The sequence below is a fragment of the Malaclemys terrapin genome, chromosome 12 (genome assembly GCF_027887155.1).
Source record: "Malaclemys terrapin pileata isolate rMalTer1 chromosome 12, rMalTer1.hap1, whole genome shotgun sequence".
NCBI classification, from domain to species: Eukaryota; Metazoa; Chordata; order Testudines; family Emydidae; genus Malaclemys; species Malaclemys terrapin.
In genome coordinates this window covers 48,777,770-48,797,603 of record NC_071516.1, presented here as the reverse complement: position 1 = coordinate 48,797,603, position 19,834 = coordinate 48,777,770, and the positions used below count along the sequence as shown (strand labels likewise).

At 51.4% G+C, this 19,834-nt stretch overlaps 1 gene segment (V, D, J or C); it reads right to left on the bottom strand.

The window, feature by feature from the left end:
- Positions 1 to 624: 624 nt before the first annotated feature.
- LOC128846250 (immunoglobulin heavy variable 4-61-like) lies at positions 625 to 2,744 on the bottom strand. The segment is given in 3 exon segments: positions 625 to 728; positions 2,255 to 2,599; positions 2,699 to 2,744. Coding segments are annotated over 3 exon segments (495 nt in total).
- Between the last annotated feature and the right edge of the window lie 17,090 nt (positions 2,745 to 19,834).

The window sequence follows — 19,834 nt, the reverse complement described above, 5'->3', positions numbered from 1 at the left end:
TCCTGCCCAGTTGTAATCTTGAATGTGATTTCAGTATAAACGGATTTATTGAAACACAGAGGCACAGAATGACTGTCTCGCGCATCAATAAACCAGACAACAGGGGTGTTAAATTTCTGTGGGCTCAGAAAACCAGGATTATTTTAAAACAGGCAATTGTTAAATGGAGATGATCTCTGTACATGGGATATTTTATTATGAATGGGCACGTACAAGAAACTGGGAGTTTGGATACAGCTGAATCCAATAGCTTTTGTACAGGGAATTCCCACACTCTGCCTGTGAATTTAGGCCTTGTGGCCGCATTTCCCGCTTCCTGCAGAACGTGGCATTGGCTATTCCAGATCCCTAGTGGCTTTGCAAATGAAGCAGCGTGTTCAGGGAGCACAATTAGCCTATGTTAGGTGTGTGCAAACTGTGGCAAAACCATGGTGTGAAAAATTCTAGTTCCAGTTCCACCTTGGGTCTCTGGCTCATGCTTCCTGCCTGTCTTCTCCAGCTTAGTTTGGTGGCAAAGCAGGGTGAAGGAGGGACATATAGAGAAATCACCCCCCTGAGCGCAGCAAGTCTGAGTGCATTAAAGTGCTAGTGTAGACAAGCTCCCAGCTCTCAGAGCTATTCCCTTCATAGAGGTGGATTACCAGGAGTGCCGGGAGAGCTCTCGTACTTCAAAGCGCTGCTGGGAGCGTTCCCGCGACAGCGCTTTGAAGTTTCCAGCGTAGCCATGCCTGAAGAGGAAAACAGATAAGATCAGATAAGAGAGATGAGGAAAACAAACAGATGGGGGGTGTGAATCACCCTTGGAGGGTGGGGGAGGAGCAGGTGGCCACTGATGGCTTGTGGTAACTCAGCAGCCACCCCAACCCCCTTCCCAGTTCCTGTGGAGCCCCCGGTCCTTGGGATTAAACCCGGTCCCGGCGCAGTTCAGCGGGGTGGATGCTCCGGGCTGCTTCACTTCGGGACCCGCCTGGGTCAGAACATCTGCGACCAGGCCCCTGTGGGAGGGGTGAGAAGAGGGAACAGTGAGGGAAGAGGCCACAACAAACACATGCCCCGAGAACTAATGGGAGATCAAACACACACCCCACGCAGAAGAGTGTCTGCGCTACCGTGAGACCCCATGGCAGCGGGGCGAGGGGAGGAGCTGTTTGCGGGACTCTGGGAGTTGGGTCCCTGCACCCCTTGTTCTAAGCCAGGGAACGGCTCAGTAAGTGACCTTGACGTTCTATGCACCGAGGCTGGGCGGAGATGAATAAAGTTCAGCCTGTGAAGTGTTTGTGACCCATTCCCGTGGAGTCCTCACCAGCAGTTTATTTATGTTGTGACTGGTCACCGGACAAACTCGGCTTCTGCCCCTGTTCTATGCACCAGCTGTGGTAGACTCTAGACATTTGAGCTGAAACTGCCCCTGTTCTGAAAGTGCAGGAGACGCTGTACATCAGAACAGGCCACATCCCTTCTGCTTCACAGAGGTTAACAATGGACCATGTGGGGCAGAGCAGCGGAAAAGCCGGATTGTTCATCGCTAAGCGTCTGCGTGGGACTGAGAAATTCCTGTGAAATTTGAACTATGCCTTGTGTTTGGATCTCTGTAAACTTGTATTTTGTTATGAGTTGGTTCCATGAGGCTGAATCTGGGGCACAGAGGCAGACAAGGCAGCACCTTAGGGGAAATGCGGTAAAAACAGAGAAGTTGGGTCCTGCACAGATGACAGGACTAGGCCTGTGAACTATTGAAAGGGCGCTTCGTGGTTAGGTGGGGCTCACTAGGGGTCAGGCCTTGGTGCTGGGCTCTCGGCCCGGGGATGAATTTCACCCACAGAGATTTATCAAGGGGCTGAGGGGGGGAAGAGATTTACCCGGCTCAGCACGGTGCAGGCACAGATCCAGAGTGAGGTGTTGGCTGTTTGCTTTCAAACAACGTGCTCCCGAACAGCCGCACCGGGCGATTATTTTGTAGCTCTTAATTCCATGAATCTTTCCCTGCCCGCTCCGATAGCCATTAAATGAAAGAAATACCTTTGTTTGAATAGTGAGTTTGAGACCATTTCTGTGGCTGCGGAAGGCAAGGCGTGTCCAGAGAAACTGGGTAAATACAGCATGGATTAAAAACAAAACAAAGCAATTTCTATGTGTTTTGTTCATAGTCAGTGCACTGTGTGTGTATCTGTTTCTCTCAATGGGCTCGCCTATCCCTGTGACTGTGGGCTCCCTCCCTGGGCTGTTTGGAAACCGCTTCCCCTTTTTGTGCCACTCGCTGCTTTGCTCTGGGTCACTGTGTCTCTCCGGGCGCAGTAATAGGTGCCGGTGTCTGCAGCTGTCAGCGAGCGGAGCTGCAGGGAGAACTGGTTCTTGGCGGTGTCTGCAGAGATGGTGATTCGGCCTTGGAGAGACGGGGCGTAGTTTGTGGCACTGCTACTATACGGATATACCCGTCCCATCCACTCCAGCCCTTTCCCGGGGGGCTGCCGGATCCAGTGCCAATCATAGCCGCTGCTACTAACTGAGAAGCCAGAGACAGCGCAGGTCAGTGTGAGGGTCTCTCCGGGCTTCACCGTGCCTGGGCCGGACTGGACCAGCTGCACCTGGGAGAGAACACCTGGGAAAAGGGAAAGAAATCCAGGGATGATTTAGCCAATGAATATGTGTGTGTGTGTGCGTGTGTCCCTAATTCCCCTCCTTCCCCACAGAGACTTACAGGAGGTGGCAGAGAACAGGGAAAGGAAAAGCAACAGAGATTTCATTCTCGCTTTCAAAGAAGGAGGGAAACTCCCCAGTGGGCAGGATCGGGCAGTTCTGTGTCTGGGGAGAGACTGAGGCTCCTAGAACCAGGGGTTTGTATTTAACAGGAACCCCCGGGGCAGGGATTTGCATGCGGGTTCCCAGGGTGGGTATAAGAGATGACGGGGGTGAACGCTCAGTACATGGCGATGTCCCCTCAGGGACAGGTGTCCCCTTTACACCCCAGACAACAATTGTGCATTGTGGATATAGGTTGTGGGCCACATGCTAAGCTCCCCCGATACACACTAGCTGAGGGGCCGGGCTTGGATTTCCAAATGGACAGGGGGTGCCTTAACTCACAGGTATGCTTGGAAAGTCCGAGCCCTGACCCATATATCCAGCTGATTGTGGTTTGCTCAGGCATTGAGCCGTCTCTGTGTGGAGCCAGTCGTGAAGCCAGCGGTGCCATTGCGAGGAGATTATAGGGTTAAAAGCCCATGGCAGATTTTTGATTCATCCTGATGCCTTTTCTCACGCCAGTGCCCAGAGCTGCATGGTCACTGCTGCCCTCCCGCGGCTCATGGGAGATGGTGCAGCCAAGGTTTCTGCACCACTATTAGATTTAAAAGTCACTGTCATTGAACAAAAAAACTTCAGAAACAGACTTCAAAGAGAAACAGCAGAACTAAAATTCATTTGCAAATTCAACACCATTAATCTGGGCTTGAATAGGGATTGGGAGTGGCTGGCTCACTACAGAAGCAGCTTTTCCTCTCCTGGAATTGACACCTCCTCATCTATTATTGGGAGTGGACTACATCCACCCTGATTGAATTGGCCTTGTCAACACTGGTTAACCACTTGTGAAGTAACTCCCTGCTCTCCATGTGTCTGTATATAATGCCTGCATCTGTAGCTTTCACTCTATGCATCCGAAGAAGTGAGGTTTATACTCACGAAAGCTTATGCCCAAATAAATCTGTTAGTCTTTAAGGTGCCACCAGACTCTTTGTTGTTTTTGTAGATACAGACTAACACGGCTACCCCCTGATACTTGACAACATGCAAGGCACTAAATTTAGCCGTATGGAGTGGAAATCCATCAACCTCAACAAAAAACTTGCACAGATACAGACAGACATCATCTTCCTCTCCAAATGCAAACAGATGGACATCATACCAAAAGGACTGAAGGTAAAAAATCCATTGCAATCAACATACTACACTGAGTATGGTGAGAGACTGTGCCACACACTCTCAAAGAAACTGAGGAACCACCTGATCAGCATCCTGTACAGCAGACAGGAGAAGATCAAGAATGAGCTCTCAGAACTGGAGACTCTCATACAATACCAGCCTTCTACACAAACTCCAACGTGGCTGGACTTTACAAAAATGAGACAAGCCATTTACAATGCACATTTCACTTCTCTACAGAGGAAAAAGGACTGTAAGCTATCTAAACTAATACCTGCCACTGGGGGCTATAACAATGGTACCCTCAACTCATCTAACAACATTGTCAATCTTTCCAACCACACACTTAGCCCAGCAGAAGAGTCTGTCCTATCTCGGGGACTCTCTTTCTGTCCCACCATCCCCACGAACATGATACAGTTCTGCGGTGATTTGGAAGCCTACTTTCGTCGTCTCCGACTCAAGGAATATTTTCAACGCACCACTGAACAGTGCACTGACCCACAGGAACCTTCCTACCAACACTACAAGAAGAGGAACTCTGCGTGGACTCCTCCTGATGGTCGAAATGACAGACTGGACCTCTACATAGAGTGTTTCCGCAGACGTGCACAGGCTGAAATTGTGGACAAACAACATCACTTGTCCCATAACCTCAGCCGTACAGAACGCAATGCCATCCACAGCCTCAGAAACAACTCTGACATTATCATCAAAGGGGCTGACAAAGGAGGTGCTGTAGTCATAATGAACAGGTCAGATTATGAACAGGAGGCTGCCAGGCAACTCTCCAAGACCACATTCTACAGGCCACTATCCTCTGATCCTACTGAGGAATACCAAAAGAAACTACACCATCTGCTCAAGAAACTCCCAGCTACAGTACGGGAACAAATCTACATGGACACACCCCCAGAACCCCGACCAGGGGTATTCTATCTGCTACCCAAGATCCATAAACCCGGAAACCCTGGACGCCCCATCATCTCAGGCATTGGTACTCTGACAGCAGGATTATCTGGCTATTTGGACACTCTCCTCAGACCCTATGCTACCAGCACTCCCAGCTATCTTCGAGACACCACTGACTTCCTGAGGAAACTACAGTGCATTGACGTTCTTCCTGAAAACACCATCCTGGCCACCATGGATGTAGAAGCACTTTATACCAATATTCCACATGAGGATGGACTACAAGCTGTCAGGAACAGTATCCCTGATGAGGCCACAGCAAGCCTGGTGGCTGAGCTTTGTGACTTTGTCCTCACCCACAACCACTTCAGATTTGGGGACAACTTATACCTTCAAGTCAGTGGCACTGCTATGGGTACCCGCATGGCCCCACAGTATGCCAACATTTTTATGGCTGACTTAGAACAACGCTTCCTCAGCTCTCGTCCCCTAGTGCCCCTCCTCTACTTGCGCTACATTGATGACATCTTCATCATATGGACCCACGGAAAGGAGGCCCTTGAAGAATTCCACCTGGACTTCAACAATTTCCACCCCACCATCAACCTCAGCCTGGACCAGTCCACACAAGAGATCCACTTCCTGGACACTACAGTACAAATAAGTGATGGTCACATAAACACCACCCTATACCGGAAACCTACTGACCGCTATACGTACCTACATGCCTCCAGCTTCCATCCAAGACACATCATACGATCCATTGTCTACAGCCAAGCCCTAAGATACAACCGAATTTGCTCCAACCCCTCAGACAGAGACAAACACCTACAAGATCTTTATCAAGCATTCGTAAAACTACAATACCCACCTGGGGAAGTGAGGAAACAGATTGACAGAGCAAGACGGGTACCCAGAAATCACCTACTACAGGACAGGCCCAACAAGGACAATAACAGAACACCACTGGCCATCACATACAGCCCCCAGCTAAAACCTCTCCAGCGCATTATCCACGACCTACAACCTATCCTGGAAAATGATCCCTCACTCTCACAGACCTTGGGAGGCAGGCCAGTCCTTGCTTACAGACAACCCCCCAACCTGAAGCAAATACTCACCAGCAACTACACACCACACCACAGAAACACCAACCCAGGAACCTATCCCTGTAGCAAACCTCGTTGCCTACTCTGTCCCCATGTCTACTCTGGCAACAGCATCAGAGGACCCAACCACATCAGCCACACCATCAGGGGCTCATTCACCTGCACATCCACTAATGTCATATATGCCATCATGTGCCAGCAATGCCCCTCTGCCATGTACATTGGCCAAACCGGACAGTCCCTCCGCAAAAGAATAAATGGACACAAATCGGACATCAGGAATGGTAACATACACAAGCCAGTAAGTGAACACTTCAATCTCCCTGGTCATTCTATCACAGATTTAAAAGTCACTGTCATTGAACAAAAAAACTTCAGAAACAGACTTCAAAGAGAAACAGCAGAACTAAAATTCATTTGCAAATTCAACACCATTAATCTGGGCTTGAATAGGGATTGGGAGTGGCTGGCTCACTACAGAAGCAGCTTTTCCTCTCCTGGAATTGACACCTCCTCATCTATTATTGGGAGTGGACTACATCCACCCTGATTGAATTGGCCTTGTCAACACTGGTTAACCACTTGTGAAGTAACTCCCTGCTCTCCATGTGTCTGTATATAATGCCTGCATCTGTAGCTTTCACTCTATGCATCCGAAGAAGTGAGGTTTATACTCACGAAAGCTTATGCCCAAATAAATCTGTTAGTCTTTAAGGTGCCACCAGACTCTTTGTTGTTTTTGTAGATACAGACTAACACGGCTACCCCCTGATACTTGACAACATGCAAGGCACTAAATTTAGCCGTATGGAGTGGAAATCCATCAACCTCAACAAAAAACTTGCACAGATACAGACAGACATCATCTTCCTCTCCAAATGCAAACAGATGGACATCATACCAAAAGGACTGAAGGTAAAAAATCCATTGCAATCAACATACTACACTGAGTATGGTGAGAGACTGTGCCACACACTCTCAAAGAAACTGAGGAACCACCTGATCAGCATCCTGTACAGCAGACAGGAGAAGATCAAGAATGAGCTCTCAGAACTGGAGACTCTCATACAATACCAGCCTTCTACACAAACTCCAACGTGGCTGGACTTTACAAAAATGAGACAAGCCATTTACAATGCACATTTCACTTCTCTACAGAGGAAAAAGGACTGTAAGCTATCTAAACTAATACCTGCCACTGGGGGCTATAACAATGGTACCCTCAACTCATCTAACAACATTGTCAATCTTTCCAACCACACACTTAGCCCAGCAGAAGAGTCTGTCCTATCTCGGGGACTCTCTTTCTGTCCCACCATCCCCACGAACATGATACAGTTCTGCGGTGATTTGGAAGCCTACTTTCGTCGTCTCCGACTCAAGGAATATTTTCAACGCACCACTGAACAGTGCACTGACCCACAGGAACCTTCCTACCAACACTACAAGAAGAGGAACTCTGCGTGGACTCCTCCTGATGGTCGAAATGACAGACTGGACCTCTACATAGAGTGTTTCCGCAGACGTGCACAGGCTGAAATTGTGGACAAACAACATCACTTGTCCCATAACCTCAGCCGTACAGAACGCAATGCCATCCACAGCCTCAGAAACAACTCTGACATTATCATCAAAGGGGCTGACAAAGGAGGTGCTGTAGTCATAATGAACAGGTCAGATTATGAACAGGAGGCTGCCAGGCAACTCTCCAAGACCACATTCTACAGGCCACTATCCTCTGATCCTACTGAGGAATACCAAAAGAAACTACACCATCTGCTCAAGAAACTCCCAGCTACAGTACGGGAACAAATCTACATGGACACACCCCCAGAACCCCGACCAGGGGTATTCTATCTGCTACCCAAGATCCATAAACCCGGAAACCCTGGACGCCCCATCATCTCAGGCATTGGTACTCTGACAGCAGGATTATCTGGCTATTTGGACACTCTCCTCAGACCCTATGCTACCAGCACTCCCAGCTATCTTCGAGACACCACTGACTTCCTGAGGAAACTACAGTGCATTGACGTTCTTCCTGAAAACACCATCCTGGCCACCATGGATGTAGAAGCACTTTATACCAATATTCCACATGAGGATGGACTACAAGCTGTCAGGAACAGTATCCCTGATGAGGCCACAGCAAGCCTGGTGGCTGAGCTTTGTGACTTTGTCCTCACCCACAACCACTTCAGATTTGGGGACAACTTATACCTTCAAGTCAGTGGCACTGCTATGGGTACCCGCATGGCCCCACAGTATGCCAACATTTTTATGGCTGACTTAGAACAACGCTTCCTCAGCTCTCGTCCCCTAGTGCCCCTCCTCTACTTGCGCTACATTGATGACATCTTCATCATATGGACCCACGGAAAGGAGGCCCTTGAAGAATTCCACCTGGACTTCAACAATTTCCACCCCACCATCAACCTCAGCCTGGACCAGTCCACACAAGAGATCCACTTCCTGGACACTACAGTACAAATAAGTGATGGTCACATAAACACCACCCTATACCGGAAACCTACTGACCGCTATACGTACCTACATGCCTCCAGCTTCCATCCAAGACACATCATACGATCCATTGTCTACAGCCAAGCCCTAAGATACAACCGAATTTGCTCCAACCCCTCAGACAGAGACAAACACCTACAAGATCTTTATCAAGCATTCGTAAAACTACAATACCCACCTGGGGAAGTGAGGAAACAGATTGACAGAGCAAGACGGGTACCCAGAAATCACCTACTACAGGACAGGCCCAACAAGGACAATAACAGAACACCACTGGCCATCACATACAGCCCCCAGCTAAAACCTCTCCAGCGCATTATCCACGACCTACAACCTATCCTGGAAAATGATCCCTCACTCTCACAGACCTTGGGAGGCAGGCCAGTCCTTGCTTACAGACAACCCCCCAACCTGAAGCAAATACTCACCAGCAACTACACACCACACCACAGAAACACCAACCCAGGAACCTATCCCTGTAGCAAACCTCGTTGCCTACTCTGTCCCCATGTCTACTCTGGCAACAGCATCAGAGGACCCAACCACATCAGCCACACCATCAGGGGCTCATTCACCTGCACATCCACTAATGTCATATATGCCATCATGTGCCAGCAATGCCCCTCTGCCATGTACATTGGCCAAACCGGACAGTCCCTCCGCAAAAGAATAAATGGACACAAATCGGACATCAGGAATGGTAACATACACAAGCCAGTAAGTGAACACTTCAATCTCCCTGGTCATTCTATCACAGATTTAAAAGTCACTGTCATTGAACAAAAAAACTTCAGAAACAGACTTCAAAGAGAAACAGCAGAACTAAAATTCATTTGCAAATTCAACACCATTAATCTGGGCTTGAATAGGGATTGGGAGTGGCTGGCTCACTACAGAAGCAGCTTTTCCTCTCCTGGAATTGACACCTCCTCATCTATTATTGGGAGTGGACTACATCCACCCTGATTGAATTGGCCTTGTCAACACTGGTTAACCACTTGTGAAGTAACTCCCTGCTCTCCATGTGTCTGTATATAATGCCTGCATCTGTAGCTTTCACTCTATGCATCCGAAGAAGTGAGGTTTATACTCACGAAAGCTTATGCCCAAATAAATCTGTTAGTCTTTAAGGTGCCACCAGACTCTTTGTTGTTACTATTAGGTTTTGTTTCACTGTGTGTCTGGCAGGATGATAGCGATAGCGGGCGGTGTCCTCGGGTTTCAGGCTATTCATTTGCAGATAAGCCGAGCTGACAGAGGTGTCTCTGGAGATGGTGGATAGGCCTTGAACAGCCGAGGAATACCATTGTTTGGAGCCACTTGGCTGATTTACTGTAGCGACTGACTCTAGCCCCTTCCCAGGAGCCTGTCGGACCTAGTGCATGTAGGAGCTGCTGAAGGTGAACCCGGAATCTTTGCAGGAGAGGCGGAGAGAGTCTCCGGGCTTTTTCACATCCCCTCCGGACTCCACCAGCTGCACCTGGGACTGGGCACCTGGGAATAAGGACAGGTTACAAATCACTTATCAGCTGCAGCCGTGTCATGTCCCCTTGTTTCTCCAGAGCAATTATGGGTGGAAAATACCTTCTAAAGCCACTGCAATGAACATTCAATAGAGGCAAAGCCTCATTGTCCCTGGTGCTGGAGGGGAAAGTTTTCAGAGGACTGGCTGGTTACTGCACAGACCCAGGGGCTGCGGATTATGTCTCCGGACACAACCTGGGAAGAGAGAGGCACAGATTTAAACAGGAAACTCTCACTCTCGTTCACATATCGCGCTCCTTATAAGGGACACAAACTTTGATGTGATTTGTTACTTGCAGTAGGGCTCAGAGAGAGGCTGTCAGATTATTGCAGCCTGTGTGTGTGTGCAGCGCCGGACACAGTGCGATGGGATGCTCAGTACACTTTAGACATGGAAAAAACAAACAGACGCCTTGAAAGGGCTTGATTCCCGTGACTGAAGTTTAGGGCCCGATTTCAATCACTTTGCTCAGTGGTGGGAGACTGGGAGATCCTGGTAGAAGGTTGCTACACAATGAGGAAATTATTTGTTTGTTCTAAAAGAGAGAAAGAAATGGAGCTGGCTCATAAGGGAGTAAAACTATTAATTCGATGCGGTGAATCTGAGCTCCAGAATCCCTTGCCCATGTGCAGTGGGGCTGTGTGACAGGTGCCTGTGGGGTCAGTGAGTGGGAAGAGGTCGGTTCACGGGGCTCCACTGGGCTGCGACACCCGCTGACACCGGCACTGAACTCCCCGTCCAGGGACCAGCTCCAGTGACTTGCAGGGGCCAGAGGGAAATGTTCCCTGGCAGGTTCAGACACGTGGCTTGGGGCCAAACGCCAATGTGTTCGCTCCCTCCCGTGTCCCCATTCATCGCAGTGAGACCAGTGGGGTGTGTGAGAAAAGTGGGATTGTGCGGCAGCTCGGGGCTTTGTCCATCTACGGTGGAAGTTTCCCTGGAACTGTGGAGTTTGGAGCTGGTGTCAGATGTGTTTTCACCCTGCCCCGTGTGTGTGTCACTGCTGCCCCCACGCGTGAATGGGAGAAGGGCTGGGTTTATGGCTTGGGTTTATGGCTCACCGCTGTGCCTCTGTCCTCACACAGCAATACAGGGCGGTGCCTCTGGTCGCTCCCCGGCCATGTGTAGTTAGACACTGGGGCTGTCCTTGGAGGGTGTGAATTGCCCTGGAGGGTGGGGGAGGAGCAGGCTGTAACTGAAGGTTTGTGGTAGCTCAGCAGCCACCCCAACTCCCTTCCCGGTTCCTGTGGGACCCCCTGGCTTGGGATTAAACCCGGTCCCGGCGGGGTGGATTCTCCGGGCTGCTGCCTGTCGGGACCTGGCTGGGTGAGAACAACCTGCGACCTGGCCCCTGTGGGAGGGGTGAGAAGAGGGAACCGGCCACAACAAACACATCCCCCGTCCATTAAAAGGAGACCAGGTACAAACTGCAGGCCGAAGACAGTCCAAGGAGGAGGTCGATCTGGGCTAGAGACCCCATGGCAGCGGGGCGAGGGGAGTAGCTGGTTGGGAAGAGTTGGGGGGGACGGGACTCAGCCAGATCTGGGGGTTGGGTCCCTGTGGAGTCACAGTGAGTAGCTGGGTCTGGAAGTGGCTCCCAGCTTTGCATATTGCAGGCTGAGCAGGACAGATGGCATACGGATAGAGCGCAACGGAGCCCTGGGGTTAGTGCGGGGCAGGGCAACCCTCGGCTCACCGGGGGGCGGGGGAGGCTCTGCACTAAAGGAGGGGAGCTGGGGTGACAGCAGTTAAAGATGCATTTATTAAACACCAGCCGCTCCGCACTTCAAACCAGGGACAGTGTCGTGGGAATCGGGGAATGGGACATGTCAAGGTTCCTTCCCCACTCTGAACTTTAGGGTACAGATGTGGGGACCTGCATGAAAACTTCTAACCTTAACTACTAGCTTAGATCTGCTTTTGCTGCAAACCCAAATGATTTATGAGTTATTTGGGAAACTCTGTCTTCCCTCCCAAAACCTTTCCCTCCCTGGGTAGTCTTGAAAGACTCTTCCACCAATTCCATGGTGAACACAGATTCAAACCCCTTGGATCTTAAAACAAGGAAAAATCAATCAGGTTCCTAAAAAGAAGGCTTTTAATTAAAAAAAGAAAGGTAGAAATCATCTCTGTAAAACCGGGATGGAAAATAACTTTACAGGGTAATCAAACTTAAAGAGCCCAGAGGAACCCCCTCTAGTCTTAAGTTCAAAGTTACAGCAAACAGAGACAAACACTCTAGCAAAAGGTACATTTACAAGTTGAGGAAACAAAGATAAAACTAGCACGCCTTGTCTGGCTGTTTACTTACAAGTTTGAAATATGAGAGACTTGTTCAGAAAGATTTGGAGAGCCTGGATTGATGTCTGGTCCCTCTCAGTCTCAAGAGCGAACAACCCCCAAAACAAAGAGCACAAACAAAAGCCTCCCCCCACCAAGATTTGAAAGTATCTTGTCCCCTTATTGGTCCTTTGGGTCAGGTGTCAGCCAGGTTACCTGAGCTTCTTAACCCTTTACAGGGAAAAGGATTTTGGAGTCTCTGGCCAGGAGGGATTTTATAGTACTGTACACAGGACAGCTGTTACCCTTCCCTTTATAGTTATGACAGGACACAAGGCCGAATGGGGGGGAGAGGTTTGATGAACATTGGTAGGCTCTGGGAAGGTTGAGGGGACACTGTGGACGGGAAACCTTTCTGACATTTTTGAGTCATGGTGAAGGAAGTGCCATTGCATGGCTAGTGAACAGACTCTAACACCGCCTCATGCCAGCATTTCTGCAGCTGTATTTAGTACATTCCCCTGATTCTCTAGGAATTGCTTTTCCCCTCACTCGCCAGTTCAGTTTCCACCCTGATAGCTATCTGCACATGAGCTCCTTGTGCTGTTTCCCCTTAGTTCTCTGTGTAAGGGCTGCCCCCTCCCGATCAATGTGATTCATGGGCCTTCAGGCGGATGGTTTTTGTATGAAGCGTTATAGGTTTCCCCTTGCTGTGTGTCTCGCACAGTAATACACCACGGTGTCCTCGGGTTTCAGGCTGGTCATTTGCAAATAGAAATTGGAGCTGTCCTTGGAGGCTGTGAATTGCCCCTGGATTGTCGGAAAGTAGCTGTTGTCAGACGAAGAATAATATTAAATCAGGCACTCCAGCCCCTTCCCAGGGGCCTGCCGGATCCAATGCATGTTATAGCTCATAACGTTAAAACCGCTGACTGCACATTTCACCGTATGGGACTCTCCGGGCTTTTTCACCGCTGTCCCCGACTGGGTCAGAACCACCTGCGAGCGGGCACCTGGCAGGGGAAAAGAAAAACGGGAAAGTGGACATTAAATTAATAATATTAGACAAAAGAATGGGCAATGGGGGGAAGGAGCGAACCCAAACCCAACTCACAGGAGAGCGCGGCCAGTGCAAGGACCAACTGTACCAGGGGAAACACAGCCATGGAGCGGTTCGGAAGCCGAGCTCAGGTGGGTCTGATCCGAACTGGAGTCCCTGAGACAGATCCGGGACTTTGTGATTGCGGAAAGTCTGCGGGGGGTTTAAATAGGGCGAGAGAGGTCTCCGCTTTGCATATCGCTGGCAGGAGGATCTGCCACAGGGAAAATACGGGATCCACCCCCTGAGATAGCTCAGGAGAGTCATTGCCCTGGGGGTGAAGGGGGAGCGTGTGTTATGGTGTAGAGGGGCGGGGAGATGTTGGTACTTTTGGTGTCTCTATGAGGTGCGAGTGGCTCTGGGGGTTCAGAACTCCCAGCCCAGTGCCTTTCATTCTCTCCCGGAGAGCAGATACTACTGTGGAAGGCAGAGGTGCTGCAACTAGGGGTGCGGGGGCGGGGGGGAGGGGCTGCTGCAACCCCTGGTTTGAAGCAGTTACCACCATATCCAGGGTTACCATTTGGTTCAATGGCTCTCAGCACCTCCACTATACACATTGTCCCAGCACCCCTGGTAAAGGGGCCCTTAGCAATTCCTAACTGTCTAGATGGAGCCTCTTCTTATGAAAGACTCGGATTTTCAAAGGAACCTAAGGGAGTTAGACACCTAATTGCCATGACATAAATAGCTCCCATGTGTTTACTAGAGTAAACTAGCGTTTAATTGTTTGAATAAAAGGTTCAGATTGTCAGCTGGCATACATAGGGGTATCTGTATTGAATCCAGTGGATCTGTGATCATTGGTTCCAGTTGTGGATCTGCTCTCACCGTGTAGGTCCTTCTTAAGGCCACAACAACCGAAGCCGTATGAAATCAGAGGCGAGAGTTTCATTGGTTCCAAAGGGCTGTAGATCATTCCCATCACCCATTTCTCTGAGGTGACCAGGACCAGCTCTAGGCACCAGCAAAGCAAGCAGTTGCTTGGGGCGGCAGCTTTGCAGGGGCAGCAGGGATCCAGCCTGGGAGCTGAGAACCAACAGGGGGCCCTGGGAGCTGTAGTTCCTTGGTTAGCTCCCTGCCTCTAGAGCCAGCCCTGGAGCAGGGAAAGAACTACATTTCCCAGCATTCCCTTGGCTGCAATTAACAGGAAAGGGAGGGGGAAGGAGTATGGAACTGAAACCTGCAGCTTGCTGTGAATGGTAGGGACAGAGCCAGCTCTAGGTTTTTTGCCGCCCCCCCCTCCGCCCTGGGCTCCCCCCGCACCCCTGTGTTGCCCCAGCCCTGGACTCTCCCCTGCCCACACCCCCTGCTGCCCCAGCCTTGGGCTCTTCCCCCCCTGCCTCCCCAACCCTGGGCTCTTCCCCCCCCTGCACCCGCACCCCCTGCCGCCCGAGCCCTGGGCTCTTCCCCCCACCCGCACCTCCTGCCGCCCGAGCCCTGGGATCTTCCCCCCCCCGCCTCCCCAACCCTGGGCTCTTCCCCCCCCTGCACCCACATCCCCTGCCGCCCGAGCCATGGGCTCTTCCCCCCACCCGCACCTCCTGCCGCCGGAGCCCTGGGATCTTCCCCCCCCCCGCCTCCCCAACCCTGGGCTCTTCCCCCCTCTGCACCCGCACCCCCTGCTGCCCCAGCCCTGGGATCTTCCCCCCCCCCCGCCTCCCCAACCCTGGGCTCTTCCCCCCCCTGCACCCGCACCCCCTGCCGCCCGAGCCCTGGGCTCTTCCCCCCACCCGCACCTCCTGCCGCCCGAGCCCTGGGCTCTTCCCCCCACCCGCACCTCCTACCACCCCAGCTCTGGCCCCCACCCACACCCCCTGCTGCCCCAGCCTTGGGCTCTTCCCCCCCTGCCTCCCCAACCCTGGGCTCTTCCCCCTCCCTGCACCCGCACCCCCTGCTGCCCCAGCCCTGGGATCTTCTCCCCCCCCGCCTCCCCAACCCTGGGCTCTTCCCCCCCCTGCACCCGCACCCCCTGCTGCCCCAGCCTTGGGCTTTTCCCCCCCTGCCTCCCCAACCCTGGGCTCTTCCCCCCCCTGCACCCGCACCCCCTGCCGCCCGAGCCCTGGGCTCTTCCCCCCACCCGCACCTCCTGCCGCCCGAGCCCTGGGCTCTTCCCCCCACCCGCACCTCCTGCCACCCCAGCTCTGGCCCCCACCCGCACCTCCTGCTTCCCCAGCCCTGGGCTCTCCCCCAAAGAAAGATTTGGGGGGACTAAATGGACAGTGCCCCTCTCTATCTGAAGCCTAGCAAGGGAGGTACGTGGATCCCACCAGAATTCAAAATGAAAAGTAAGGGCGGGGAGCTTTAGATACAGCTTTAGATACAGTACCAGGCACGTAGGAGGATTTCCACTTCAGAGCCATGGAAGCAGAAATTGACTTTTCCTTTCCAGATTTAGCCAATATTCGGAAAGGGAATCTAGCACCTGCCTTCCAGATTTGAACACCTCAACATTCAGGAGTGCTCAAGCTCAGTTTGGGCAGCTGTTACTTCATTTCTCCCAAATCAAATATACTGATCCACTGGAACTTGCTGTAGAAAAAGTAGGATAAAATTGAGCAAGAAATGCTTCCCAGTGGTTATTAGGACTGGAATTGCTATTTTCAACAGCCATTGCCTTTTTAAGTTTTAGTTTTATTTGTTTAAAAGGAAGACCGTGATAGTGCATTCCCCATAGAAACAAAGAATTGAACAAAAGAATAATAAAGGCACCTCAACTTTTCCTCATTTATGGAGGACAGTCTTATAATCTGCATCCAGATATCCTCCAATCACACGAGCTGAAAATGGTTCCACTTTACTGCAGTTCTGTAACCATATGGGAACCAATCCTGTCTGTGTTCTGGGCACATCCAAAATTCCTGCTGAATGACCCGCCCTGGGAGCGAGTTACCAGTGAGGCAGAAGGAGGGTGCAGTTGTGGCGGGGGGGGGGGGGGGAGAGCCTTGGGCTGGGGCGGGGGAGGGCAGCCACATTTTTTTTTGCTTGGGGCAGCAGAAAACCTAGAGCCGGCCCTGGAGGTGACAGCCACTGTCCAGTGACTCTGAGATAATAATATCCAGGAGAGTGAACGTTCTCCTCCTACCAGGGGAGAGTGGCTCTTATAACAGGAATCCCAGCTGAGCAGGGTTTATGGGGGAATCCGATGGTCTCTGCCCTGCAGGCCCCAGTGCTGCCCCTGTGTGGCGCACGGGAGAAGGGACAATCTGCAGCCTGGGTTTCTGTGTTAGCAGCAATAGATCTCGTTTCACTGTCTCTCTCGCACGGTAATACCGGGCCATGTCCTCCAGTCTCAGGCCGATCATTTGCAGATGCAACAGGTTCTTGGGATTATCCCTGGAGATGGTGAATCGCCTTTTAACAGAGTTGGAGTAGTTTATAGTACCGCCATCCCTTGCTAATTTCTGAGACCCTCTCCAGTCCCTTCCCAGGTGTCTGGCCGACCCACTCCATTCAGTTGTCACTGAAGGTGAACCTGGAGGCTTTGCAGGAGAGGCGGAGAGAGTCTCCGGCCTTTTTCACATCCCTCCAGATTCCACCAGCGCCTGGGACCGGGCACCTGGGAATAACAATTAATTATGGGGAACAGGAGTACCTCGGGCAATAGCAAAATAACCCCCCACCTCCCCAATACATCAATCCATGGAAAGGGAGAATGCACCTTCCAGAGGTGCTGCAATGAGAACGAGGTGCAACCAAAGCCTCATTTTCCCAGGGGTTGGCAGGGAAAGTTCTCAGGGGACTGGCTGGTCACTGCAAGGCCCAGGGGGCTGCGGATTGTCTCTCTGGGTGCAGCCTGGGCAGAGAGAGGGGCAGATTTAAACTGGAAACTCTCACCCTCATTTGCATATCCCACTCCTTATAAGAGTCACATAGCATTTCTTAAGAGAAAAGACGGCACTTTATCTCTGTGGTACCAGCCTTGTCTAAGTCGGAGCTTCCTACTTGAACATAAGGAGACCAACTGGAATCTTCGTTATCCCTAATCTAGCTCCCACACCTAACCGTGACCCTGGGGATAAATTCCACCTTATATGTCTTAACTGGAAAACTACATGAATAACTTACTTATAACATGAAAACCTGACTTTACCCAGGATGCAATGCTAACCCTGAATATAAATTCTAATCTGACTTTTAATATTGGCCCTCACCCTTCATCACTACCTTGTAACTAGCACTAGGAGAGACTTAGGAAAGTCCTGGCCCATATCTAATTCAGTGGGAGCTGCGTTCTGTGACCCTAGTGCCCCCCAATCCTCCACCAACAGGCCTCTGCTTCTCCCTCAGCAGCCGCCTCTCCCTGAGCTACCCCATTAAATCCTATTGTGTTCCTGTTCTACAGCCCTTAGTCACGTGACTGTCCCCAATGCCCCGGGTGCCAGCGCTGGGCTGAGTGACATCATCACGGGCTGAGGGGCGGGTCTGTTATCTCCATGGTGACTCTGTGACATTGTGGAACTTTATTGTGGGTCTGGATGTCTCAGCTCCACCCACTGACACCAGCGGAGAGTCCGGGCTGCGATTTCCACATGTCAGTTGGGTGAAAACAACCAAGGAGCCGCATTGGAAAGTCCCGGTGGTGCCACATTCCCAGGCTCAGCGGAGTGGGGTTTATTCAGGCACTGGGTGATCTCTGCCCCACAGCCCCCCCCACCCCGGACTCTGAATGGCCCATTTCCATATCCCAGCCTCCATCTCTCTGTGCCTCAGTCTCTCCTCTCTGAACCAGGGGCTGGGATAGTTCCCGGGCTCCCGGCAGCGTTGTGGGGATAAAGGCAATAACCGCTTGTGAAGGGCGGAGATGCCCCGCTGAGAGGCCCCACATGGGTTATAATGACGTTATAATAACGTTCCGCTGCATTAATGCGATAAATGTCCCAGTTTGCTGAAAGGGCCAGAGCCTCCCTGGTGTAAATCCGGAGTAACTCAAGTCTAGCGGAAGTCGTTGCAGTGACTTAATACTAGCGGAGGATTTGGCCCCAGGAGCAATTCGCTCCATCCGCTGGGTCTAATGCAAACCCCAATGTGCTTGTCCCCTTTACCCTGACAGACGCTGTCCTGTGAGTCTGACACAGAGACGGGCCCCGGGAGAGCCAATGTGCCAGGTCTGTGAGGGGAGAGAGACTCAGAACAGGACTCACTCCGGATTGAGATCCACAGATGAAGCATGGGATCTCTGCAGTGCAGTCCCAGCTGGACTCTGGGCAGGAAGGGGAGACACGTTGCCTAGGAACGGAAGGGTCAAAACTGACAGAAGGTTTGTGTTACATTCACCCGGTTGCCAGGTCTCTTGTCCGAGCCCAGAGTGTGTGTGTCACTGCTGCCCCCACACAGCTGCCGGGAGAAGGGTGATTCCACAACTTGGGTTTTTGCATGATCACAAACCGGTTTTGTTTCACTGTGTCCCGCACAGTAATAGCGGGCGGTGTCCTCGGGCTTCAGGCCGGTCATTTGCAGATAGAGCTCACTCTTGGAATTATCCCTGGTGAATCGGCCTTTCACTGAATCAAGATATGCAGTACCCCCACTGTCGCTTATATAACCAACCGATTCTAGTCCCTTGCCAGGAGCCTGTCGGACCCAGCTCATGTAGTAGCTGCTGAAAGTGAACCCGGAGGCTTTGCAGGAGAGGCGGAGAGAGTCTCCGGGCTTTTTCACATCCCCTCCGGACTCCACCAGCACCTGGGACCAGACACTTGAGAATAAAGACAGGCCATTAATATCGGTATAAAAACAGCAGTAACACAATATTCTTCTAACTCGGCCAGTTATTCAGAGGAGGAAAATACCTTCCAAAGCCACTACAGCGAAAATTACAAGGAGCAAAAATCCCATTTTCCTTGGTGCTGGAGGGAAAAGTTCTCAGGGGACTGGCTGGTCACTGCACAGACCCAGGGACTGCGGATTGTTTCTCCGGGTGCAGCCTGGGCAGAGAGAAGCACAGATTTAAACAGGAAACTGTCTCCCTCATTTGCATGCCCCTGTGTTATAAGTGACACACACTCCTGCTGCCAGGGATCTGACTGACTCGCCCTAGGGCTCCGGGTGCGGGAGTCAGATTGTCCCGTCCTGTGTGTCTGTGCAGCGCCGGGCACAGGGCGCTGGGTCCTCCTGACACTTTCGGACCCCTGGGAGGAATAAACAGCTCCCTGCAGTGACTGTATTTCCTCACCCAGGAACTGAGGGCCTGGCTATTGTGAGGTGACATTGGGGATTGGGGGGACTCAGCTCTGGAGCCCCGTTCCACGCGCCCAGGGGCCATGCAACGTCTGGTCAGGGTGTCAGTGTCTGGGGAGGGGTCGTGTCCCAGGGATACATTGAAGGAAGATTATTATGCAGGTAAGTACCAAGTGATCCACCCCCTTTCGCCCATTCACCGCTAAGCATCATCATCAAAATCATTTACTCAGTTAATTATTAATAAGCAATAAAGTGTAAACAGAAGCTTTCTCCTTCTTGCATTTA